This window comes from Balaenoptera musculus, chromosome 18, assembly GCF_009873245.2.
Source record: "Balaenoptera musculus isolate JJ_BM4_2016_0621 chromosome 18, mBalMus1.pri.v3, whole genome shotgun sequence".
Classification (NCBI taxonomy): Eukaryota; Metazoa; Chordata; class Mammalia; order Artiodactyla; family Balaenopteridae; genus Balaenoptera; species Balaenoptera musculus.
Window position 1 is genome coordinate 70939327 of NC_045802.1, and position 21396 is coordinate 70960722.

Sequence of the window (21396 nt, forward strand, 5' to 3'; positions counted from 1 at the left end):
GAAACTGAGGTCCAGAGAGGTTCACTGCCTTGTCTAAAAACGACAAACCAAGAGAGAGCTAGGACTAAAGTTCAGATCTCCGGATTCCTAAAGCCAGCTCTCAACCACCCCCCAATACCAACTTTTGCACTGGCTAGACATGAATGGCCATCTGACAAGGCCCACCTCACTGGCTCATGGCCTTCACTTTTTTATTTTTATTTTTTTATTGGAGTATAGTTGCTTTACAACATTGTGTTAGTTTCTGCTGTACAGCAAAGTGAATCAGCTATACGTATACATATGTCCCCTCTTTTTTGGATTTCCTTCCCATTTAGGTCAAAAATATGGAACGCTTCACGAATTTGTGTGTCATCCTTGCACAGGGGCCGTGCTAATCTTCTCTGTATTGTTCCAATTTTAGTATGTGCTGCTGAAGTGAGCACTGGTCTTCACTTTTCTAATTTTTCAGGATTTTCTCCCCACTTCCCTTTGCCCTGAAAGGCAAGGCTGTCCCAAATGTTAGGCTCAAGTTTCTAAGTTTACATCTGCTCCAGAAATTCTTCACCGCACTGTTAGCCTTCTTTTGCCAATGAGTATACTTTTTCATGTGTTGTCCAGTTTTTCTGATTACTCTCAGCAGGAGTCTTGGTCCAAATTGCCTAGTTTATCATTTCGTTATTGAAGGTTCAAGGACCTGGAACTGTGTTATAATGCTTAATTTAGTTTGGAGGTAGAAAGAATAGAAAGTGAGAGGATAGCAGGCATAATCTGAAGTATTTAGAATCATTAAAGTCTTAAGGTTAAATGGATATATTATAGATACATATATGTTGGCAAAGTGGCTATTTGGTATAATTAACAAATCTTTTGAATTAAGAGGCATCTTTTGAAAGGCCTTTCTATGTTTATAGAATTTCCCACATTATCAGTCCTGTCTACCCATGCAAGAAGTCAGAACTTAATCTCCCAGCCTCCTTTACAGCTAAACGCAGGCATGTGATTTAAGCTTTGCCAAATACCTTTGTCCGTCTGGCTTTGCACTGGAGAATGTCTAGGAAGCCGGTCTATTTGATAGGAATGGTAATAACGGCCTTGGCCTCCAGGGGGCAGCAGTGGTGAAGTTTGAAGCACCTGAATCTCAGTTCGGTGTGAACTAGTTTAGTCCGGGTCCTCCGAGAAGCAAGTGCCAAGGCTGGCTTAAAGGAGCAAGGATTCTATCGGGGGAAATGCCTGTGTAAGGTAAGATAGTCAAGGGTCCACCAAAGGCTGGGAGGGCCATCAGGCCGCGAGGCAAGTTAGACCCTGAGAAAAGAAGAGAAAAGCAAAGGCTGGGTGCCACGCAGCCTAGGGGAGGCTTGGCAAAGCCGCGGGGGAGTGCTGCAGCCCAAATCTGCTGTCACGGAAGTTCCTCATCGCCCAGGAACGGCCCGGCCCTAGCGTTCCTGCTTCCCTCCATCACCGCCTGGGAGCAGCCACGGGAGGAGTGGCCTCGCTGCTGACGCTGCGCAGGACTTCTACGCCCGGCCTCTGGGACACGCTGACGCTTTCACAATCTCTGCGCAGTTTCGGATACTTGATTAAAGAATATTCTCTAAATGATACGGTGCCGCAATAGCTACAAAGAAAGTGACTCATGGGAGGCGATGCCTTTGCCCGCACCTCTGCACTGGCGCGCGGCCTCCCACCCGGCAGGTGATGGGGAAGGGAGGTGGCCCTCGGGAACACCCTGCTCTGCCCTTCCCGCCCCGAACAACGCTGTGTGGGAGGGTGCGTGCGTCCAGCCTATTACTTTACCCCACATAGGATGCCCCGGTCTGCTGACCCTGTTGTGTCCTGACATCCCCTTCCTCCTCCTCCTCCTCCCCATTCCTAAGCCCTAGTTGTATTTATCTATATCTTCATTGTTTTCTTCTGAAAGCCAATGAACTGTCAAACTGTTTGTCAAGTTGTGCAAACGGACTTGGCACTGAGAGCGTTCCCTTAGCTGGCAATGTCATTAAATCCAGAGAGGAGGAGGTGTAAACGCAGAATGTGGAGAATACTGTGGCTGGAAGACAAAGAGTAAATGACTTCGTATTGAGTTAAAGTGATTTCAGGGGTTTTATAAAACAGTGGTCTTCAAACTGTGGTTTAAAGTCATGGATAATTTCAATATGATCAATTTCCAGAGGCTTACATGTCCTATCTACTCTTTTCCAAACTTATCTGCTTGAAGACGTGCCTGTGATGGGAGGACATACCGCCTCCCCTTTGCACCTGTTTCACAGCTGGGTCTCCAGCTTCCTAGAAAAAAAAAGGCATCTTACTATCGTGCATCACCTTCAGGTGGAATAGCTTCTTGGGCATCAAATAAAGGGACGATTTGAAAAACTGTCAGTAAAACCTTTCATCAAAGCCCCGAAACATGCATCTTTTTAAGAACTGCATTTTCAATAAAAATTTTCTTTTTGTTCTGTAATTTTTATCTTAATCAAATATTTATCAAAGCTTAAGATTTATTTATGTCCTTTTGATCAACTTTCCAATAATTGAAAGATAATCCAAAAGGAAAATTTTAACACTTTGATCCCAGGAAAAAATTTTAAATTAAATATTAACATACATATTTTTGTTGCAGATAATAATAAATGATCAGTAGGACTTTCCATAATAAATGTAAATTACATTAGGATAAAATTCTGTGTAGAAAGTTAATAAAATTTCAAGAAGAAATAGTGATGTCAAATATCTGATTTTAAATGGAGTATGTTCAGGTATATAAATAGAATGGCAGATATCAAAGAATAACATTCAACTGGCTATATTTAAATGAATGATGTAGAAGTTTCATTAAAGAATGTCAATATTTATAAAATGCCAGATATCACATCCTTTATAATTTCTTGAACGTATGATGACAAATTTCAAAAGTTATATTAAAACTATACAAGAGGGTATGTAATTTTTCTAAAACATTTTTATGGGAGCTGTAAACAAAAAAAAAAAATTTTTTTTTTTTAAAGAACATTGTTATAGGAGTCTAATAAAAAGTCTGCCACTTTGGTTTCACAATGAACAGTTCATTCACCATCCATTCATTGGGTGACACTCTGGTCGGAGAGCACAACAGGTGTGGTAGAAAACACTGGGGGCAGAGGGCTTCCCTGGTGGCGCAGTGGTTGAGAATCTGCCTGCCAATGCAGGGGACATGGGTTCGAGCCCTGGTCTGGGAAGATCCCACATGCCATGGAGCAACTAGGCCCGTGAGCCACAACTATTGAGCCTGCACATCTGGAGCCTGTGCTCCGCAACAAGAGAGGCCAGGATAGTGAGAGGCCCGCGCACCGCGATGAAGAGTGGCCCCCACTTGCTGCAACTAGAGAAAGCCCTCGCACAGAAATGAAGACCCAACACAGCCAAAAATAAATTAAAAAAAAAAAAAAGAAAGAAAACACTGGGGGCAGACTATGAGAACAGAAATCCAGCTTTCTCACTAACTCCGTTTCAAAACCCGTGGCAGTCAGTAAACCTGTCTACCTTTGCTCCTCATCTGTAAAATGAAGCGACTGGACTACCGGTTCCTTTGAAACTGGAAGCTATTCCATTCTGTCACTACATGTTCTATTTGAATATCTTCTGAGTGTGTCTTTTCTTTACCATTAATTTTAAGCCCTTTTCTAGAGGTAACATAAACACAGTTGGGAGTAGGAAAGAAAACATTAACTATTCTCCATTTCCTCTCCACTAAAGAGAACATGCTTCTCTAAGACTTATGGAATAGAAGAAATGGACCACTAATGAATTCAAAGAAATTGCACAGCCATTACAGTAATTTTTGAGATTTAGTGGAGAATCTCCCAATCCTATGGATTGGAAACTCGTGTACATAGGATTTCCCTTTACACCAAGCATTCTTAACCTGGAGTCCATGATAGAATCTGAGGGGTTCAAAAACTTGAGTAGGAAAAAAAAAAATACATCCTTACTTCCACTAACCGTTTAATTAAATGTTCCCTTCAATTACAGATGTAGGTAATAACCAGACTGGTATCAGCACTTACTGTTTGTTACTGTTTCACCAATAAAAATGTTTATCACAGGGCTTCCCTGGTGGCGCAGTGGTTGGGAGTCTGCCTGCCAATGCAGGGGACGCGGGTTCGAGCCCTGGTCTGGGAGGATCCCGCATGCCGCGGAGCGGCTGGGCTCGTGAGCCGCAATTGCTGAGCCTGCGCGTCTGGAGCCTGTGCTCCGCAACAAGAGAGGCCGCGACAGTCAGAGGCCCGCGCACCGCGATGAAGAGTGGCCCCCGCTTGCCACAACTAGAGAAAGCCCTCGCACAGAAATGAAGACCTAACACAGCCATAAATAAATAAATTAATTTAAAAAAAAAATGTTTATCACAGTACGTTACAGGTGTCTCAAAATACTATTTATGCTCTTTACTATTTTGAAATTATGGGAGCTTTTTAGATTTGGCGCTAGCTCCGGTTATTTCATGCAAAGAAGCATACATATAACTATATGTATAATACTTGCTATATAATAAAGCTGGTTTTCATATTTTGATAACTATTTCAACATAATTTCCGGAGTAATTCTATATATTACATTTTATGAGTTTAAAATTGTTCTGAGGTGTCCATAAGCCCCGCCAGATTGCCAAAGGGGTCGCTGGCACACCCACACAAAACACTAAGATTACCCTGGCAAGAATACAGACAGAAAGATCATTAAGGGCCACTAGTGCAGCACGGAGCAATTGATAGCCGCCATTGTTAATCTGAAAAACTGCAAATTATGGCTCGATAACTGAGTGGAGAACCTTCAGAACCTTCAGGACCAACCAGGAACATCAATTTAAAGAGAGAGTGAAAAAAAAAGAATGTTTTTCAGAAATCCCGGAAGCCCAGGGTGAGCAATGAGGATAGGAGGGGCCCACTTCAGGCTGGTATTTGTTACTGGCTACGAGGCCGACTGAAAGGCCAACAACCCACTTCCTGTTGATTGCAGCTCTGGCCCATCCCCACCCTATACGCGCCCCCCGTCCCCCATCAAAGGGACACACTCGAGAAAGGGGAACACAATCCCTACACCACTGAATCAAAGAACTCCCTCTCAAAAATTTTTGTACCGGCATTTCGCCAAAATCCGACACTCCTAGGGGTTTAGCGAGAGTGAGTTGGCTCCCTTTCCTCGGGTCAACCGGGGATCCTGCAGCAGCTGACCGAAAAGTTTAGTCCACAACCACAAGTTCGGAAACCAAAGCTTGCCAGCGGGAGGTACCTGCTACAACAGACTGGCAGCCCATTTCCTTTCCCGTCCCCGGAGGAGTGTTTCGGCCCAGAACACGCGGACCCTTTGCCTGGGAGCCGGCCGTCCCCTAAAAATCCCAAACGCGAGTCTCTTTAAGACCCCAGGTTCGAAAACTGAAGCCTCCAGCAACGCCTCCGACTCCGCCTCCTTCTCTGCGGCCCGGGCAACACTCGGGCCCAGCTCCAGAGAGCGGCGCCGTTGGCTTACGTAGCAGCGCGTGATTGGCCGCCTCTCCCTGGCGGGCCGGGATTGGCCGGCGGCTGGCCCCGCCCCTCGCCCCCGCCCAGGCCCGCGGCCGCCCGGGTGTCCTCGCGCCGCTCGTCCGCGCGCAGGCTGGCAGTTTGCCTCTTCTTCGCCCTCCAGCTTGCGTCCATGGCCACCGCTGCGAACGAGGAGCCCTTCCCTTTCCACGGCCTCCTCCCGAAGAAGGAGACCGGGGCCGCGTCCTTCCTCTGCCGCTACCCGGAGTATGACGGTCGGGGGGTGCTCATCGCCGTCCTGGACACGGGGGTCGACCCCGGGGCTCCGGGCATGCAGGTGCGGCAGCCGCCGAGGGCCCGGGCGCGGGGGCGCGGGCGGCCGGCCATCGGGCCGGGGACGCAGAGGGGACGCGGCGTCGGAGCCTCGGAGGCCGAAGCCCGCTCTGCGGCCGAGCGGGAGCCGCCGGGAGGAGGCGGAGGGCCCGGCCGGGGGCGGGGTGCGAGGGGCCGGCGGCCGGGCGCCCCGGCTGGGCCCTGATCCCGGCCCAGACAAAAGCGGCTGGTCGGGGCGCCCGGGGCCGCCGGTCGCCCAGGAAGCCCTTTCCTACCCAGGCGCCTCCAGGCCCGGGCCCTCGGGCTCCTGCCCAGCACACCGCCTTCTTCCGCGGCTGCCTCGTGTCTTGGGCACCGACCGGCCGGTGCCTGTTATTTGCAAACGAGGATTTTACTGTTTTGTTATTCATGGGAGCCGGGGGTGGGAAGGAAACAGGGCAGGGGCAAATGACCTATCAGAACTTCATTTTTATTGGTGTCGTTCGGGAGGTTTGGTTTGGGGAGGAATAGTTTATCTTGAAACACGAAAGCCGGCTTTCAAGAAGATAACTCGGTCAACTTCCGGAATTGTTTCCTCTGGTAGTTTTATGTATTCTATTTTTAACCCTCTTCCGCAGTGTACTTGTTTAGGGTCAGTGAAACGCATGGCTTAGTCTTTGATATAAAGAAGAACCCAACTTTGTTTTTGGCGAACTCTTCAGACTGCATTAAATTATGCTTCCGTATTTTTTTTTCAGCCTCAAAATGTAAGACAACATACTTCATGATTTTTTAAAGTTATTTTGTTTTGCCTTAGCCACCTTTGAAATCGTTAGATCAAGGTACCATGCCGAAAGGTAATTTTTTAAAATGTGTCTCTCTGTTGAAAGCATTCTCATTAAAGTCTTCAAAGTTTGACGTTTGTAAATTTAGTAGCCTGAGCCTTACACTGAAACCCAGCAATAAACAGAATTGCAGTTGTTCAAGACTCGTCTCCCAAATGTCTAACCTGGCTAATCCTCCTGTATGCTGATCTCTTCCTTGTATCAGTCTTTCCCCTGTATTTCTTAAAACCCTGAAGTTTAATAATTCTCCTCCTCCCCCATGCCTCTCCCTCCTTTGCATCCCTTATTGTGCTCTCTTATAACTGAGGTAGTATTTTGGAAGTTAGGATGTAATGCTGAGGGAAAAGGGAACCAGTCTGGTTCCCGGTCTGGCCGACTCTGTAGAGACTCTCTCTAGGAATGTTGCTCTCTCCTGTTCATTCTTCAGCAGCACTCTGAAACGCAACACACCTCATGGTGGCCCTGCCAGGCAGCTCTGGTGCGTCAGAAGGGGAGCAGGTGATGCCTTCCCTCCTGATAGCTCTGGTGGTCCAGTTTTCTTAAGAACTCCGAAGGCTTACAGCAGTGACGGCTATCACCTCATTGAGGCTTCATTACAGGGCAGTAATGGTTTCCATTCTGGTGTGGTGTGTGTTTACTTTTTACAGGGATAAGTGGGAGGAGAACAGCTGGGTAAGTGGTTCACTGGCTCTTTTGTCAGGATAATAAGGGGATCGGAAGAGTTTGGAGGAGAAGTGTCTCAGTAAAAATGCTTTTGTAGAATTCCCCAGACCTGCTTATCAAATGATTCTGTTACTCTCTCTGTAAAGTAGCAGAAATTCTCATCCCACAGTGTTGCTCTGAAAATTGAGGCGATCAATTACATGTGACTTCTTAAAGTGCTCATGAAAAGTGTTAAACAAACACTGATTTTTTTAAGCAAGGCTATTTAGTAGAGGGAGTTTATGCTGGATCTTGAATCACCATCTCTCTGAAGGATAAATACGCATTAGATATTATGTGCATGTAATCATAAATGTTTGAGCAACAACATGTTTGAAGTAAAATGAAAACATAACTCTTATAGTCTAACAACTTGAACTCTGAGAGATTGACCTAAACATGGCCATCTGAAAGAAGTTCACTAAGGTGGCTTGCAAACATGAGTGAATTTTTAAGGTTTTTTCCCCCCTTTACCTTTAACAAATGTATTTTGTAGATGTGTGTGTACATCATTAAGATAAGAAGGTGGATAGAAATAAAATGGAAGGAAAGAGTGAAATAGGAAGAGGAGGTTGAACTGGACATTTGGAAAGGCAGATGGTGTCTGAGTAGGGGACTAGGGGTGCAAGGGAGAGTTTTCAGGAACACAGTGGGGAGTCCCATTCTAGTCCCATTCTTCAGTGATGGCCTTGGGCCCAGTTCTCTTTTGTGATGGCCTGTTGGCTTCGTTAAATGTAGAGGGTGGCCAGCATGAGAGGAGGAGTAATTAAATAAATGATTAAGTCTTTTCCTCAGCAAATATTCAGGCACCTGCCAGGTCCCTAACATTCTACGTTAAGAGATGATGTAGTCCTGCAGATAACTGTTAACAGAGGTTGATCAGGGGACCAGTGAGAGCTGCAGCAATCAGGCTTCACGGACAAGAGATGGGGCTTGGACTGGACCTGGAAATAAACCCACGGTGGCCAGCGGGTCTCCTGGCTGCCATTGGTCACCCTTCACATTGCCAAAGTTACTTTCCTTAAAACAAAAAAAACAACAACCCATCACACCTTTGCTTAATATAAAACAACTATTTGGGCATCCCAGTTGTCTTTGCATTAAAACCCCCGGATCTGAACTTTGCACGGCTCTTTGCCATTCAGCTCCAGCTCTTTGCGTAGCCTCGGTCCCACCGCTTCTTCTGTCCACATCCACTCCACCCCACCATTGAAGCACCCCGCCTGTGCTTCCACCAACAGCATTCCACAGCTTTCCTCTCACCCAGATGTTCCAGGTCTTTCCCCAACACATGCCTTTGCATGTGGGGTTTAATCTGCCTGCAGGCCTTCTACAATCACCTGTAAATGCCTACTTAATCCCTTAAGACCAGCTGGGCCTTCACCTGTTACCTTTGGGGATATCTAGTGATATTAATTCAGCCCCCCCCTGCGTATTTATGTGTATGTGCCAACTGCTGTGTTGGGACCTGGGGGTCCAAAGAGGAGTAAGGCCCAGTCCCTGGTGACAGTTACTTAGTTTGCTCTCTTAGCAATTTTCTTCATATCCTGTAGCACTTAAAATTATTATTTTTTTGGCCGCACTCAGGCCCTCAGCAGTGAAAGCGCAGAGTCCTAACCACTGTACCGCCAGGGAATTCTCTAAAATGTTTCATTTTAGTATATCGGCTTATATACCTTTTTCCTGGTTCAGTTAAAATTCCTTGAAAGCATATATCCAAATTCATTTTGTATGAAATGTGCTTGTAACAATTTGTGTTGAATGGAAAAAAAATGTATATATGTGATAATGTCCTCAATTTCCTCATGGGGAATAAATAGTTTGGGAAGGAGGAAGTAGTCCTGTAAAAGTCTTTCTAATTTTACATTCACTAGAATATAATGGAGTACAATAAGGAAGTTATCATAGGTATGTACTTGGTTACTTATAGTGGGTACTCTCCATTAATTTAAGTTTTATTACCTCCCTTTCAGTTAGCCTTTCCTGATTCCCCCAAGCTGGCTTTTGTGTCCTTACATGCTTTCCTAGACAGTGTCCTTATCATTATTATTTATTGTGCTATATTGCTGTCCTCTTTTCTTTTTTCTTTTTTTTTTTAAATTAATTAATTAATTAATTTGGCTGCGTTGGGTCTTTGTTGCTGCGTGCAGGCTTTCTCTAGTTGCGGCGAGTGGGGGCTACTCTTCCTTGTGGTGCGAGGGCTTATCATTGCGGTGGCTTCTCTTGTTGTGGAGCATGGGCTCTAGGTACATGGGCTTCAGTAGTTGCAGCACTTGGGCTCAGTAGTTGCGGTGCACGGGCTTAGTTGCTCCACGGCATGTGGGATCTTCCCGGACCAGGGCTCGAACCCGTGTCCCCTGCATTAGCAGGCGGATTCTTAACCACGCGCCTCCAGGGAAGCCCCTGATTTAAGTTTTATCATAATTTTATCAGGGTTTGGTATGATTTCTGCAGTGATTTTTGTTTAATTATGATTTTGAGCCTTCTCAGTATATTAGAATACTTGTTACTAGTATAGACAGCCCCCCAGAAATAAACATTCAGCTGATGAATTACCATACATAAAAATAACAGCTGTGCGGCCCCTGACAGAGCTGTCAGCCCCCAGTTGGTCGATGATTGGAGTGAGATCCGGGATCCACCAGCCACCACCTTGTTTTGCCTCGTCGGAAAAAAAACACGTGTGTTTGTTTCCTCCACATAGTGAATTCCCCCGCCTCCTTTCGGGTACACCTTAACTGCAGGGCTCTGAGGACACTGCGGTTGGTGTTGGGGAGGAGGGCGTGAGACCAGAAAGACGCCTAGTGATGGACTCTACACTTCATCTTAAAGAGGGGGAATTCTCCGAGTGGAAAAGGAATCTGAAGGCTGTACTCTTGTCACACCATAGGCATTTTTTTACATTCCTGTTTCTCTCTTGAGGGTGGGGGGGGGGTCTTCATTTTTCTGTATTTTTTGTGTCTCCATACCTGATTCCTGCTGGTAACTCAGCATGTATATCTTGAATGCTGCAAATTCCCTTTGCAAAGCTAGCCCAGGAAGAGCCCCAAAATGGTTTTTCCCACAAAGACAATGAGGATATTCAGTATTACTGTTAGCTGTAGCAGTCAGCATGGCCCAAATGAAAGTCTGGGGCTGGCCAAGAAACCACAGCTGAGGAACATCAATCTTAATGCTAAGTAATTTGTGTCAGGCCATCCAACAATCCCATAGGCCTTGAGTACCTAACAGGCACTGCTAGGTGTGGGGTAGTTTGGTGAATGAAATAGACATAGCCGTTGCCCTTATGGACCTTATCTTCTGACAGTGCAAACAGGTAAAGAGCCACAAACTGTAATTACGAATTGAGTTAAGTTCTGTGAAGGAAACAAGGTACAGTGAGAAAGAGTAATCAGGCTTAGGATGATGGGCACTTAAATGAGACCATCAGGGAGGCCTTTCTGAAGGGGGCGGCATTTTACTAGAAAATGGAAAGGTGAAGCTGGGATACCTGTGGAACAACTGAAGAAACAGAGAATTCCCAGCAGAAGGACCTGGCGCAGAAAGTCATGAGGCAGGAGGAAGGTGGCCACGTCCGAGGAGTTGAAAGGAGACCAGGTGGCCAGAGGCGGGAGTGACTGGCACCCTGGGCCGGGTCCGGTCCCGAGCTCTGTGAGCCCACTGAGGGTGTTCACTGGAGGACCGGCACGGCCCAGCTCGCTTTACTGTTGCTCGTGGAGGGCCTCCTGGGAGCCGGCATCGCCTTATGAGCAGGAAGTGACGGTGGCGGAGGGGTTCAGGACACCAGCAGTGAAAAATCAAGGGAAGGTGGGTCTGAACTGTACCTTAGAGGTAGAGGGAAGAGGATTTCCTGAGAGATTTGCTGTGAGGCATAAACTAAAGAATCTGAGGACTCTATAAGTTTCTGGCTTGAGCAACTGGGTGTGTGTTGGCTTCCTGAGATGGCAAGGCCTGGGGAGAGACAAGTTTGAGTGCTAAGTTTGAACTTGATTTAAGAAGTTTGAGTGTTAGTGTGGCCTCCAGTAATGAAATGTTATTAAACATTTTCCCCTTAAAGTTTTGTCCAGCCAAAAACTCACCTTCTTCAGACCTTTTCTCAAATGTTAACTTCTCCGTGATACCTTTCTTGACCAGCCTAATTAGTATTGAAAGCCCCATACCACCTGTCTCCTTTCCCTGCTTGATTTTCTTCGTAGTGGTGATTACCATCTGACATGTTATATATTTGTCTTGTTTATTGAGTCCATGTAACACAGAGCGTGTGAGGTCAGGAATTCTGTGTACTGATCATTGCGGTACTCCTGACACCTAACAGAGTGTGGCCTGTGGTAAGAGCTCAAGAAGCATCTACCTGAACACGTGAAACCACTTGAAGGATTCTGTGCTGTTTTCTGTGACTAAATCTTCTCGTTAGTATCTGTCAGGCTTTTGGCTTAAAACGATTCAGTTCTCTTTTTAAAGTGAATGCAGATTTTATAGGATATTTTAGGTATGGGTACATGTGCATGCACACACACATACGGGAGCTGGCATTGCTTTAAGGATAAAAACTAAAATCTGTAATTCATATGTTAATTGTCTCTTAATTTTCAGGTTACAACTGATGGAAGACCGAAAATCATTGATATCATTGACACAACAGGAAGTGGTGATGTGAACACTGCTACAGTGGTAGAGCCAAAAGATGGTGAAATTATTGGTCTTTCAGGAAGAGTGCTTAAGGTTGGAGCTTTTATCTTTTTATTGACTTTTCTTCTTTCTTTTTGTACTATCACCTCAAAGCATTTTACGTTTTTACCTTACATTTCATGGTATGGTATTAGTTACCTGTTGCCGTATAACAGATCACCTCAAAACTTCATGCTTTAAAGCAACAAACATTTGTTATTTTACAGTTTCTGTGAGTCAGAAATCTGGGTGTGACTTAGCTGGGTGCCTCTGTTCAAGATCTCTCCTGAGCTTGCTAAGTGTTGGCCAGGGCTATGATTTCATCTGAAGGCTCGATGTGGCTGGGGAAGGGGAATTTGTGGTTACTGGCAGGCTTGGTTCCTTAGCACATGGGCCTCTCCATGCGGCCGCTTCACGGCGTTCAGCTGCCTTCCCCCTGGTGAGCAGTCAGAGAGCGCCCAGGTGGAGGCTCTGGTCCCCTTATAAAATGATGTTGGAAGTGATGCCCATGACCTCTGCCATGTTCTTTTCATTCGAAGTGAGTCAGTAGATCCAGCACACGCTTACAGCGAGGGGTTTTACAAGGGCATGGGTACCAGGTGGTATAGACCCTTAGGGTCCATCTTGGTGGAAGTTACTGTTTTTGTTGTTTGATAGTGGGCTTGGAATTGGGATTTTTTTTTCCCAGTATGGCTGCTGAATTCTAAAAATTTTAAGATTTAAGTGGAAAGGTGGGAAAAGTGATGAGAATGTAGTTTTGCCTTCTGCTTTTCCCTTCTGGGAACTTGAACTTGAAATATGTAAGCTTTAATATTTGTGGACTTAAATATCTGACCTTGTCTTATTCCATGTACTTGGTAGAAAGGCTGGGGTAAGCTAACATGAAAGATGATTAGGAAACAAACATAAAGCAGTTCATGAGATATTAGCTAATGGGTTTGTTAGATGGCAAGAATTTGATTGTGTTTCAGTACTCTTTTCAAACAATAAGCAGAATTAGTTTGGAAGGTAAATTTGTGGTTATTTAGATATCTAAAGAGCTATATTTAACTTCCCATCTTTTACCATCTATCTGAATCATGTTTAGACCTTGTCTCTCGGGTAAGATCGTCACGGCAGTGTATTAGTTTTCTGTGCTGCACAACAAATAAACACAAACGGCAGCTTACCACATATGTTCCTAAATTTACTATCTCACAGTTTCTGTGGGTCAGGAGTCTGGGCGCGACTTTTTGTGGTTCTCTGCTCAGGATCCCACAAGACCTCAGTCAGGTGTTGGTTGGGACTGTGGTCTCAGCTGAGGCTCAGAATCATCTTCCAGGTTCACCTTGTTGTTGGGAGAATTCATTCATGACAGCGTGTTTCTTCAAGGCCAGCAGGAGAATCTCTGCGACCTCGGGGGTGGCCCCAGTCTCTCTTTTAAAGAACTTGCCTGATTAGGTCAGGCCCACCAGGGCACTCTCCTTTTGGTGAACTCAGTCACCTGATTAGGGACCTTAATTGCATCTGAAAAAGCCCTTCACCGTTGCCGTATTACTTCCCATAACATAACCACAGGAGTAATATCTCCTTGTGGTCACAGTTCCGCCTTCTCTAAGGTGGAATCTGCCTGTCACAGGCAGACGGCAGGCATTCATGTCCCAGTTTTGCTTCTTTTTCCGCATGTTGTGGACTGCATGTGTGACCCCTGAATCCGTATGTTGAAGCCCTAACACCCAATGTGATGGTAGTAGGAGGTGGGACCTTTGGGAGGTGATTAGCGTTAGTTAGATGAGGTCATGAGGGAGGGGCCCTCGTGATGGGATTAGCGCCTTGATAAGTGCCCTTCCAAGGGAGAGCTTGCTTGCTGTCTGCTCTGTGAGGACACCATGAGACAGCCATGCCTGCAGGCCAGGAAGGGCGTCTCACCAGAATCCGACCAGGCTAGCACCCTGATCTCATGCCCCTTCAGAACTGTGAGCAAACAAATGTCTGTTCCTAAACCACCCAGTCTGTGGTATTTTCTTACGGCCGCCCAAGCTGACAGAGGCACCACGTGCTTTAAAAAGAAACACTGCAGGGAAATGACTTTCTGCACATCCGAATTGCTCTAGTTTTGCCTGTCTTTCCCAAGTCAACCTTGTTATTTAGAGTATGTTTCAAAGAGAAACATGGGATTCCTATGAGTTACAGTACTCTGGGAAACTAGAGAGCATTCTTAGTAAGTCAGGCAGATTTAGAATCATATAAAGTATCAATAATATCTCAAAAATCTATTTTTGAATAGTTGTAGCCCATGCTCTAGATAAACCATCCACACTTGTAATGTTACTAGTGTTTAAAGGTAGAATTAGTGTGTCGTATAACACGGCTGTGAAGTAAGATCAGAGAATTGATAGATTGGTATTTACATCCTTTCTCAACTTGGTGATGTATTTCTTTAGCTGTGCTATTAACTGTTCTCAGCCCATCAGTATAGTGAGTTTTTTTACTTTAATTTTTAATTGTATCCAATATGTCTACATTGTTTAAAGAACCTTCTACAAGGCTTCTAAAGAAAAGTTCAGTCCCCTTTCCATAGTTCACCACCAATTCCTGCTCAACCAGGGTTAAGGCTTTGATATATTATCTTTGGAGTTTTAAATGACAAGCTAAAATACTTTTTATTCTTAATTTTTCCCCCCTAGTTTTAGACTTTATCTGTAGAATTAAAAGTGGAAGAAGAGGGTTTAACTCTCCGGTCCTTCATTTCTGAGAAATTTTCTTGCATTGTCTCTTGGGTTACTTCCTCCCACTTTTTTGCTGTTCTTTTATCTGGGACTCCTGTTAAGTGGACACTGACCTCTTTAGTTGATCCTCCAATTTTCTTATGTTTTTTACCTTTTCTTCATTGCTTTTGTTTGATTTTTTTCCTTCCTGAGAGAGTTCCAAGATTTTCTCAACATTTTCTTCTAACTCATGTATTGAATATTGCCAGTTTTTAATTGCAGAAGTCTGTCATGTTCCCTCAGAGCACATTTTTTTATCATGTGTACAGCATTTTATCTGTGAGAATATCATTGTCTTGAAAAGTTTTGGCTCGTTATTTCTTCTGTTCCTTTTCGTTTTACTCACCTTCTGCTTCCTCCCATTCTCACTCTTCCTCCTGATCTTGCTCTCCTTTTTTCTTCACCTCCTCCTGACCCTCCTCCTCCTTCCCCTGCCTGTTCTTCCTTGTGCTTTGCTTTTGACGTGAGCGCTTTTCCTTGGGTGTCCCCTCACCCCAGCTGTCTCTGATTTAGTGGCACATGAAAGGTGATTGGAAGTTCTCTGCTTGTGGAGAGTCTGTGGTGTGGGTCTCACTGTAGGGTCACGATACTATCATGGGAGGCCCCAGGATCTCCGTATATGGTATATTTTTTCCATTGAGATGCCCAGTTACCTCAAAGAGGACCTTCGCCTGTTTGGCCTGGAGTTTGGGGGCGGAGGAGTGAGAGAGAAGCCTGGCCGTCAGCATCCGGGGACCTGAGCCTTGAAAGGCACCCGGGGAGATTTCTTGCAGACTCTTCACTGTGTCTCATCTCTCCCCTCTGCTCCACAGGCCTCTCTAGAGAGTTCCCATCCCAGCCGTCTCTCGCCAGCTTCGTGCAGGATGTGGGGTAGGCAGCGGGGGACTAAGTGGTCCTCATACCAGCTTTCCAGCCGTCGTCTTGGTTACACTTCCCTTCTCCAGCCATACACAGACCATGGCTACACACACGTTCAGTTAATTGTTTTTCAAGCATGCGCAGGTGTTCACATATTTTGCAGTAGTCATTAAAAAGAATAATGTTGTTAGTCACTGGGATTCTAGCTAGTGGGATCTCTCAGAACTCTTTAGTACACAGTTTTCAGAAAGCAGCACAGTAAAGTCTTCAAGTTTCTTTGATTTAACCTTGCTTTAAAGTGAGTTAAATAGCTGTATTCTACTTCTGCTTCTTCCAAATAGCCCATAAACTGCTGACGGTTAATGTCTGATTCTTCTGCCAGTTTAAGATCAATGGCAGTTAGGTGCGTTGAAGATTCCTGCCGTCGCATTCTCTAAGGATGCTGCTGTTCCTCAGCTGTCTTGAGAAACTGGCAGTCCGTTACTTATGGCCAGCGGTACTCGTAGGAGCAGGTAGAAGCAAAAGAGGGAATAGAAGGATAACACCTTTCGTGGTAAACTGTACAGGCAAGAAGAAAAGTGCACAAAGCACACATGTACCGTTTAGTGAGTAATTTAAACGGACGCCATTTTATCCACCCCAGGTAAGACTGAGAGCGTTGCCAGGCCTCAGAAGCTTTCTGTGCTCTCCAGATCCCAGTGCATTTTGACTTTTGTGATAATCTCTTCTTTGCTTTCCTTTACAGTGTTACCACCTCTATGTGGATACATGGAATATATTTGTTAGTTTTGCCTACTGTGACCTTTATATTGAATGGCCTCGTTTGTGTGTCATTTCATGTCTTCTTTTCCTGGGTGTTTGCAGGATTCATGAGATTCAGCCATGATTTGCCTGGAGCGATGATGTGTTGACTTTCATTGCTGTGCCTGTGACATAGTTTGTATGTACCACATTCTGTCCATTCTGCTGGGGAACAGTTGAGTTGTTTCCAGTTTGGAGCTGTCACTAACAATTCTTTAGAGAACATTCTTGCAGACAGATCCTGTGCACACATGTACAGATAGCTCTAGGATGTGTACTTGGGAGTGGAATTGCTGAGTCATAGAGATACACCTTTACTAGGTGATGCCGAACAGTTTTTCCAAGTGTTTATGTACTAAAATACATTTCCACCAGCTGTATATAGGAGTTTTAATAGTTGCACTGCTAACACTTGGTGTTTTTAGGCACTTAAAATTTTGCTTATAGGCTGGGAATCTAGCTGTATCACGTTGTGGTTTTAATTTGCATTCCTCTAATTACTAATAAGATTGAGCACCTTTTCATATGTTGCTTAGACATTTGGATTTCCTCTTTTGTGAAGTGACTCTTCGAGTTCATTTGCCCTTTGTTTTTAATACTGAGTTGTCTGTTGTTTTCTTACTGTACGATTTGTGGGATTACCTGTCCTTGGGTTACATGTGTTTCGGGTGTCTTCTCCCACTCTGTACTCGTATTTTCACTTTCCAGATGATGTTTTTTGATGAGTAGGAGTTCTTAAATTTGATGTAGTTGGATATCAATCTTTTGCCTTTTTGTCTGGGGCTTTTTGTGTCTTAAGAAGTCCTTCCTCCAGCTGACAACCAGTGAGAATCAGTGGCCCTCAGTCTCACAGACAGAGGGAAGCGAACTCCGCCAAACCCATCACCAGTCAAGTGCCAGATGAGAGTAGGGCCCTGGCCAGCACCTCGGTTGAAGCCAAGTCGAGGATCCAGCTAAGCTGTGCCAGCTTCTGATTGACGGAATGTGTAAGATTGTAAATAGTGTGTTCTCTTAAGTCACAAAGTTTGTCGTATTTATAGCACAGCAATAACTAATACACTCAGCAAAGATATAGAAACTGTAAAAACACTGTCATGGATATTTTAGAACTGAAATTTACAATGACTGAAATTTTAAGAAAGCATCGCTGGGTGGATGTAGTAGCAGAATGGAGATGACGGAGGAGTCTGAGTCAGTGGACTTTAAGATCAACCAATGGCGAATATCCGTTCTGAATAATGAAGAGAAAAATAACTAACTTAGCTTTGGGAACCTGTAGCTCAATAACAAATGGGCAGATATTTGCATCATCAGACCCCAAGAAAGAGGAAAAGGAGTGTGCTGCTGAAAAAAAAAATACTTGAAAAAATAGTGGCAGAGAATCTCCCAAGTGTGGCAAAGATATAAACCTACCAATTCTAGAAGCTGAGTGAACCCCAGGTAAGATAAACCAAAAGAAATTCATGCCCAGAAACATTCTAATCAGATTGCCAAAAATGAAAGACAAGGAAAAAAATCTTGAAAATTGCCAGAGAGAAGGGACCCATTGTATAGATGGCAAAGATACTCAAATGACTTTAGCTTTCTCCTCAGAAACCCTGGGGGCCAGAAGGATGTGGTACAACATTTTTCCAGTGCAGAAAGAAAAGATCTGTCGATTGCAAATTCTATATCCAGTGAAAATATGTTCGGGGAAAAGGTGAAATAAAGACATTCCCAGATAAGGTAAATCTAAGAGTATTTATAGCCAGCAGATACACGTTTAAGAAATAGTAAAAAGAGGCTTTTCAGACAGGAAGAAAACATGGAGCAGCAGAAATGAAGCACTAGCAAAAGAAGCAAAATGTCTGAGTAAATATGATGGACTGCTTTGAGTTTTTTAAAATCGTATTTGATAGCAAAAAAAAAAATCCTTCCTGACCCCAAATCATGAAGATATTCTCCCATATTTATTTTCTGAAAACTTTCATTGTTCTTCTTTTCATATTTGTTCTTAGAAGTCACCTGGAATTGATTTAATGCTTAGTTTGAAATAGGAGTCCTGTATCCTTTTTGCCATCTGAAGACCCACTTGTCCCAACACCATGTATTAAAATTCCGTAGTTGCCCCACTAATTTTCAGGGCCTTCTTTTTACTTTGCAACTTTCAAAATGTGGTGACTTTTGGCTTCTAAAGCCTCATGGCCCATTCTTTGTCCTTTGGGTTTTTGGTTTTTTCCTTTTCCTTATTCTAATTTTAGTAGCATTTGGAAGGGAGCACAGTGCTTTCTAAAATTTTACCACATTTAACTTGAAGTCATTTTTTAAAATCATCGATATTTAGCCTCACATGGTAAAAAAGCGGTTAGCCCAGAGACCGTGAATGCCTTGGCCAGGTTTAGCATTGTAGTTAGATGCAGTGATAGCTGAAGGAAGGAGGGTCCATGTGTCCTGGCAGGACCATGAGGCTGACGAGGCTGAAGTACAGCTCTGAGGCAGAAACTCAGATTTTCCTGCCTGGAACGTTAACCAACTCATGATGACACTTGTCTCGTGAAGAAAACCTTCAATTCGTTAAGCATCCTCTCTCTAAAAAAGAGTCAGGGAAATGAGGTGTAATTAGAAATTAAAGACATTCTGTTTCTCGTTTGAAAATCGGTCTTAACCACATTGTAGTTACCACGTAATTAAAACTCTTTTAGAGAGAGCAGCTTAAAATGGTCAAAATAAGCACTTTGATTCTTAAAAGAGACCAAAAGTAACTTCATATTATGAAATACTCAAGTATGTGAAATGACATACTCGATAATTGCCTCAGAGTAAAGTTAGCTTCACTCTAACTTGGTTAAGGTTAGCTGGCAGAACCATCATTATACATAATTTCTATTTTCTGATTTTTTTTTTTAGCTCAATTTTTGTAAGTAACTAGTCTGCCTTTACTTTGAGGAAATACAAATACATAGTAGTGATTTGAGAAGTATCTGGTTCATGGACCCTGCAGAATTTGGTCTCATTTTAATTAAATATAAATTATATCTATTGGATTATTTTTATTGTATTATATACGTATTTTAAGTAATTGTGATTGTCTTAACACCTGATTATTTTGCAGTGATTTTAATTAGTTACTCCATTTAATCCTTTGGCATTTCACAGCTTTTGTAATCTCTTTGCCCAAAGACATTGTCGCTAGCGTAGGGTTACAAAGCCACCTGTGTCGTGAGACACCTGTGATGAAATAGTCTTTGGATTTGCCAGCTAGTGACTACTTACCTTTTCGTTGTTGCAGTGCTTTATTTATTGTTGTTGTTATGTCACGGGCTGTTACAGGAATGTTAGAGTTAAGAATCTCTGTTCTCTAAAGAAGGCTGATAAGTTTTGAATGAAAAGCACTAGTTTGTGTGCCAACATATTTGAAATTTCACAAACTCCAGACATCCAGTTGATTCAGAAAAGATTACTGATATGCATGCTTTTTAAAGTCAGTACATCTTTGAAGTTCTGTGAATGATTGTCTTCTTCTATTTAGTTGTGAGAAAATTTCCTCCAAAGGCTTCCTACCTGGGGAATAATTTGACGAACAGGGGCTTGGGGATGAGTCGGTTAAAGATCCTGCGCGAGTAAGAATCACTGGTCAGTCCACCAGCTCTGAGTGGTTGATAGCTCAGCTTCATAATCTGTACGCATTTAAAAGCTGTTTTTAGTGATCATGGGTCCTGTGATGACAAAGAGTATGAAGGGTCCCCATTGTCTTGACTGACATTTCCAGTTGGTTGATGTTCATGCGTCTTACTATTCATGCAAATCGGGGGGTAAAGATTATTTTCTTCCCTTTGCATATGAGGGAGCAGAAGCCTGTAGGTCCCACCTGGTTAGTGGCAGAGTTTGGGCGCACTGCCAGGTGTATCTGACTTTAAATTCCATATCCCTTCCACCACGTTTTTGTCTCTGTGATAGAACTAGATTCCAGTTTTCTTCTCAACCTTTCTGTTGTTTGGGCCAGCAATTTAATTTCTTTTTGCTTCTTTGCTTTCTCCGTTTGTAAACTGGGCATACTCTTTACATCATTCTGTTAATTAAAAGCTGGAACTGTTACTTTTAAATACTTTGAGATAGTGGAAAAGACTATTGTAAGATGTTATATGTAATTAACATGATTTTATAGAACTTTTTTCTTAAGAACTCAAGGAGCTCTTTTTTTTAGTATCTGGGCATATCCCTGTAGTATCATAGAGGACAGAGTGAAGTTCTTTTTCTTAATGGGAAATCTCAGGGTGGAGAGGTTCTGTAAGTTGCTTCCCTCCCCCTGGTTGATGGGCAGTGGAGTGGCGAAGGGGGAGGTGAGGTGTCCTTGATGCTTGGGAATTGAAGATCTTAGTGGTTTAATGTGATGTTGAAAGCACTTTATAAAGCATTGTGTAAATGAAAGATATTCTCCTTAAACCATCTCACTGATGGAAAAAAAAGAGCCAGAGAGATACTAAGTGGCAACTTAGAATATTAGAAACGTTGCTCTAACACGTGAGCCTGCCGATCCAAGTGGAGCCGTTCGAATACCTGTTTCCCCGGTGCTACGTTACTGGAATTGGGAAGCATTTAGTGAGTGAGAAAGTTACTTTTTATCTTTTATAGATTCCTGCAAGCTGGACAAATCCCTCAGGCAGATACCACATTGGCATAAAAAACGGCTACGATTTCTATCCAAAGGCTCTCAAGGAAAGAATACAGGTAACGTGCGATCAAGTATCAGTGACTTCTTTTCTTCCTCAAATTTTATTCATACTGAAGAAAAACATTTCCTAAAATCTCACTAACTTAATTGTTTGGGGGGTCTGGGAGGCTTTCAAATGGTGACTGCTTAAAGCAAGATTCTGTTCAGTGGAATGTCACGCATTCGTGGTTCTTAATCTTGGATATATGGATACGTTTAGGGAATCTGTGAGTACCTTGAAATTATATTCAAATTCTGTGTATTTGTGTTTTTCTGGGAGATGGGATATGCTTTCATTG

The 21396-nt window shown here is 43.7% G+C and overlaps 1 protein-coding gene and 1 non-coding gene across 5 annotated transcripts in view; one reads left to right on the forward strand and one right to left on the reverse strand.

Annotated features, from left to right (window-relative positions):
- Positions 1-320: 320 nt before the first annotated feature.
- LOC118884466 lies at positions 321-423 on the reverse strand. The gene has a single exon (XR_005017299.1). It is a non-coding gene; the product is annotated as a U6 spliceosomal RNA (small nuclear RNA).
- A 5138-nt stretch (positions 424-5561) lies between these two features.
- TPP2 (tripeptidyl peptidase 2) overlaps positions 5562-21396 on the forward strand; it is a 67762-nt gene continuing 51927 nt past the window's right edge. The window contains exons 1-3 of one of the 4 annotated variants that reach the window (XM_036831431.1): positions 5562-5811; positions 11927-12055; positions 21019-21114. In XM_036831431.1, coding sequence (XP_036687326.1) covers positions 5647-5811; positions 11927-12055; positions 21019-21114 — 390 coding nt within the window. In that variant the 5' untranslated portion in view covers positions 5562-5646. The remainder of the gene's footprint in view (positions 5812-11926; positions 12056-21018; positions 21115-21396) is intronic. The other 3 variants (XM_036831432.1, XR_005017182.1, XM_036831430.1) reach the window with 3 other exon arrangements.